We start from the raw sequence: 5,572 nt of genomic DNA on the forward strand, positions 1-5,572 counted from the left end.
TTGTCAGGTCCGCCAAAGATTGAAGCTTCTAAGCCTGTACTCTGTCAGGCCATTGTTCTAGTCAGGTAGAACTGGTTACCGTTAAACCCTATAATTTTAGTAGGTTGCTTACTGACATTCTCTGTAACATCGTGAAGGTCAATTGTCACCTCACCTAAGGTAAGTACCGTACAGATTTTGTTTTTTGTAGCTTGTATATTGCTGTGTGTTAATTATGGCTCGTAAAAAGCCCAAGCAAACTCCAAGACGGAGTAAGCCAAATGGTTATGCTAGTGGCTCAACAGAGCAGCATGAGGCCGCCTCTAATATTAGTGGTCAACATGACAGTAGCGAAGAGCTGCCAGGTCTTGTTGTGTTAGAACAAGAGCTGGTTGAAATCGAGCTTGGCATAACTTCCATCGACATGGAGCTATGCTCAAGTGATGATTTCCTGAGCTCTTCTGAAGTTTTGGAGGTAAAGAAAAGATGCCTTGAACTTCAAAGGAAGCTCTCCCTTAAACGTTTAGATTTACTCAAATGCAAACCACAGCAATCAGGCTCAATAGAATCTAGGATGAACCGTATGGGGGAAAGCATTTATGGTTTGCTTGAAGCATGCTCTACCCTCATTCGAAGCTGTCGAGAGCAATCCAAGCGAGTGTCACATCAAACATCATCGGTAGTTATGGATGCAGGCAGTGACACAGGCAAAGCTGCTGAGTCTAGCAGTCACGTGACACCCCGTGAGAGTGGTGTAAAGATACCACCTGTAAAAGCAGAACAGGGTATCCTTCAGGGCAGCAGTAGTGCTAGTAATATTCTTAATCCTTACACATCTCCCTTTCGCACTGAAGCTAATAATAGTAGTGAATTTCCCATCGTCGTGCCTCAACCCCAGCTCAGTGCAGGGTTTCAAAATGTTCATGGTCCTCGGTTGTCGCTGGAGAAGTTTGACGGCAATGTGTTAAAGTTCTTTAACTTTAAAAGGCGTTTTGAACGATACATTGAGTCAAACTATCTAAGCTTTGAAGATCGCATCGCCTTTTTGGAGGACAATTGTGTAGGCCAGGCCTTGGAAGTAATTTCTGGCCTGAGTTGCTTGCAAAATAGTGAAAGAGCATATGGAATGGCATGGGATAGATTGAGAAAAAGGTTTGGCAACCCTGGAAAACTCATGGCCAAAGTGAAGGAAGATTTGCTGCAAGGACCCCCTATTTCAGAGTGGGATGCGCCGGGCCTCACAAAGCTTTGCGACAAGATGTATAAGTGTGAAGTCAGTTTCGATGGCTGGGGTAAGTCCCATCTTTTAAACAGTGATGAGGTGCTTCAACGGCTGTTCCTGCGACTTCCTTATAAGTTAAAGGAGCAGTTTGTTAATGTTAATCACTTGGGATCGGACTGTGCCACGTTTGGCGATTTAAGAGTCTTGGTCGAGGATGCAGCCTCTCGAGCCGACAGCCAATATGGCCATCTTATGCAACCAGGCAAAGATGTTAAGAGAGCTCTACAACCAACGATGGCTCGATCTAATCCGCAAGGTGGCTACAAGCGTGCTTCGGTTTGCACAACCCAAGAGCAGATTTCCCAATCTGCTAACCATAAGCAAGAGTCCTGTTGTTTGTGTGCAGAGTCGCATGCCCTATGGAAGTGTGAGATGTTTAAACAAAAGCCTGTTGCAGAAAGAAGAACCCTGGTGCAAAAGCATAGACTGTGTTTTTGTTGCTTGAGAGCAGGCCACAGAGTGGTTGATTGCAGATTTAAGAAATCTTGTGCAACGTGTGGATCGAGGCATAATTCACTTCTGCATGTAAACCGTGTGGAAGAGGAAAGCCCCTCTGCTCTGAAGAAGGGCATCTCAGCAACAACGTCCGCAACTGTGCCAGCAACATCTGGGACAACAATTTTTAAGGTTTTGCCAGTTAAGGTATGGGCTGGGGACCCCTCCAACTATACCTATACTTATGCTTTTATCGATGAAGGTTCTAGCGTCAGTCTATGCTCCTCAAGCCTCGTATCTCGCTTAGGGGTTGCTGCGACAAAAAGCAATGTGGAGTTGCTGACCACCAATGCTGTCTCCTTTCATGACAAGAAAATTGATTTTTTGGCTGTGCAGGGAATGGAAGAGCAGGCTGTGTTTTCCGTTGCAGATGCTCTGGTGATGGACCAGATTGTGGATGTCAGCCACAGTATTCCCACCGAAGCACTTAGTAGTGCATATAGTCATTTGGAGGACTTAAAGTTCCCTGAACTAAAAGATAGGAAGGTTGAGTTGTTATTGGGTAGCGATCTTCACCAGGCTTATCTTTTGCAGGAAGTTCGTACTGGCGCACCAGGAGAACCATGTGGACTGCACACTCTTCTGGGTTGGACCATTTATGGGAAAGATGGTGGCGATAGGCAACTCAACTCACCAGTAATGGTAAACTTTCTTAGCGTAAAGGAGTCTTGCGATAGAATGTTAAATGTATTGTTGCAGGATTTTAATGACATCGATGAGCCACAGGCCCCCTGTCCTTCAATTGAGGATAAACGTGCGCTGCAGATCATGCAGGACACGGTGAAGAAGGTGGATGGACACTATTCTGTAGGGCTGTTGTGGAAGGATGAAGACCCGGACTTGTGCAATAATCGCTCTATGGCACTCAAGCGCCTAGAGGGAATGAAGCGCCGATTTATTACTGACCCGGTGTTATTCAATAAGTATCGTGATAAAATGCAGGAATATGTTAAATGTGGCTATGCTGTGCCACTTGAAACTGGTGTGGTAGACACACCAGGGAAGACGTGCTATGTGCCCCATCACTGCACGACCAATGCGGCCAAGTTTAGAGTCGTTTTCGACTGCAGCGCGAAGTTTAAAGGCGTGTCATTAAATGACAAGCTGCTTCATGGCCCAGATCTCACCAATAACCTTGTAGGAACATTGTTTCGCTTCAGGCAACATCCGATCGCTGTTGTGGGCGATATTAAGGCCATGTTTTCCCAAGTACGTGTAGACGAAGGAGACAGGGATGCCTTTCGATTCTTATGGTATCCGGACGATGATCTCAAGCGGGAACCTGTCGACTACCGTATGCAAACTCATGTGTTTGGAGCAAAGTCGTCGCCATGCTGTGCTGCCTTCGCACTTCGGATGACTGCCAAAGACAATGAAGCAGGTGCTGATCAAAACACTGTTAACACAGTTTTAAAAAATGTTTATGTTGACGATATTTGTCATTCATGTGAATCGCCGGATCAGGCTATCGAACTAATACAACAACTGCGTGAACTATTACAAAGTGGCGGCTTCCATTTAACTAAATTCCTGTCTAACAGTGCAGAGGTCTTGAGTTCTGTGTTGCAGGAAGACTTGGCGTCGAAGGTCGATTTGCCTCAGTGCCAGCTTCCAACGCAGAAAACCCTTGGTGTTGTGTGGAATGCTGCGAGCGATTGCATGGAGGTGAGGGTGAGTATCCAACAAAAGCCTAACACCCGGAGAGGCGTTCTCTCCATGATTTCGCAAACATACGACCCACTAGGTCTAATACAACCCTTCATTTTACCTGCTAGGCAACTCCTGCAGCAGGCATGTGACGCTCAACTTGATTGGGATGAACCCCTTAATGGCCTTGGGCCAGTAAACATTAATTGGGAAGCTTGGTTAAAGGCCCTTCCAGAGCTTGAATGTGTTTCCATCGCTAGAAGCCTGACTCTTTTTGGTAAATGTGCTATCCGCTTTGAATTGCATGGTTTTTGTGATGCCAGTACCAGTGGCTATGGGGTCGTGTTTTATGTTAAAGTGTTTTATGATGATTCTGTAGTAATTTGTAATTTTCTATTTGGCAAGGCTCGAGTGGCTCCATTAAAGCCTGTTAGCGTACCTCGCCTGGAGCTCACTGCTGCTGTGCTCGCTGCCAAAGTCTGCAATTTTATCCTGACGGAGTGTGATTTTAAATTCAATTGTGTTGTCTTATGGACAGACTCAACTGTTGTGCTGCGTTACATTAATAATACTTCGACTCGTTTCCACACCTTTGTGGCTAATAGGCTGAGCACTATTCACATGCTTACCAGTGTCAATCAATGGCATTATGTACCGACTACTTTAAACCCCGCTGACCTCGCGTCTCGGGGAGTTTGGCCTGATAAAGTTAATACCGCTAAGCTTTGGTTCAATGGTCCTAAGTTTTTGCATGATGTCACGAGCAATTGGCCAAACCAGTCCGACTTTGTTGGCGGAATTTCGTCAGACGATCCAGAGGTTAAAAACATTGAACATTGCTCAGCCCAACAACACGCGATTACGGACTCGGACTCTCTCTGTCGGTTGTTTACCCGCTACTCGAACTTCCACGATCTACAAAGAACGGATGTTTGTATTTTTAATTGTTTGGCGACCCGTGCTGTGCACTTTGAGGTCGTGCAATCCCTGGAGGCAAGCGCATTCATTCAAGCCTACCGAAGATTCTGCAGCCGTAGAAACGTTTGTCCTACTGATCTGTACAGTGACAACGGAGGAAACTTTGTTGCTGCAGACCGCGAACTTCGGCAAGGACTCAAGAACCTCCATCCAAAGAAAGTCGCAGATGTCTTACTTCGGCATGAAACGAACTGGCACTTCAACCCTCCGCGTGCCTCACACCAAGGCGGCTTCTACGAAACATTTTTTCGTTTATTAAGAAAATTGATGCGGTCGCTGGTGGGAAACGCTACGTTGGATGAATTCGACCTTCTCACGCTGGTAGCAGAGATTGAAAGAATTTTAAACGATCGTCCCATCACTTCGCTCCCATCGTCACCAGATGATCTGCAAGCCCTGACTCCAAGTATGATACTCACCGGATCAGCTTGTGACACCCTACCGCCAGATGTTTTTATGAAGGCTGACGGTTATCGACGCTCTTGGAGAAAGACCCAATACCTCACAAACAAGTTTTGGGAACAATGGCTGTTGCAATATCTCCCTCTGTTGCAGCCCCGACAAAAGTGGTTTGGCACATCTCCAAGCTTGAAACCAGGCGATTTGGTACTGGTAACGGACGAGGCAACTAAACGTGGGCACTGGCCCAAGGCTATTGTAAAGGAAGTTATGCCGGACACTAATAAACTTGTCAGACGCGTGCGAGTAAAGGTTGCTGACGGTACAGAGTTTGTTCGCGACATCAGAAAGATCTGCCTGCTAGAGGGCAGTATGGACTTTTAAAATGACAATTTTGTTTTCTAGGCTGGCTGGTTGGCACGATTGCACAACGGACATTTCTCATGCTACTTAGGTTTCAGTTTTGAATTGTATTGCGTGTCTGTGTTTTACTATTATTATTCGTTTGCTCCTCACTAGTGCAGCTAACACGGTGTCGTCGATGCATTTGCATCCAGCAGTTTTGCCATAACTGTGTTACGGACTCCCATTAATTGTGTTGTTTCTATTTGCATCCTGCAGTTATTTCACACTGTAGTAGTCTAGCTCTGTTTTTGGTCTGACTATTTCACACACCTGTCTCACTACTAAAGCTTTTGCTATGTGCGATATTACTATTATTTTATTTTTTGTGTTTAGTCAATTCATTGCTTAACTATCACGACTCGACTTAACAGTCGCGTGTTATTTCTG

The 5,572-nt window shown here is 45.6% G+C and overlaps 1 protein-coding gene across 1 annotated transcript; it reads left to right on the top strand.

Annotated features, from left to right (window-relative positions):
* Window positions 1–214: 214 nt before the first annotated feature.
* On the top strand, window positions 215–5,164 carry LOC145788376 (uncharacterized). The gene is made up of 2 exons (XM_082600148.1): window positions 215–3,680; window positions 3,942–5,164. Exons 1-2 carry the CDS (start codon window positions 215–217, stop codon window positions 5,162–5,164), a joined length of 4,689 nt encoding a protein of 1,562 aa, XP_082456274.1.
* The last annotated feature ends 408 nt before the right edge of the window (window positions 5,165–5,572 follow it).

Source organism: Aplidium turbinatum, chromosome 2, assembly GCF_918807975.1.
Source record: "Aplidium turbinatum chromosome 2, kaAplTurb1.1, whole genome shotgun sequence".
Lineage (NCBI taxonomy): Eukaryota > Metazoa > Chordata > Ascidiacea > Aplousobranchia > Polyclinidae > Aplidium > Aplidium turbinatum.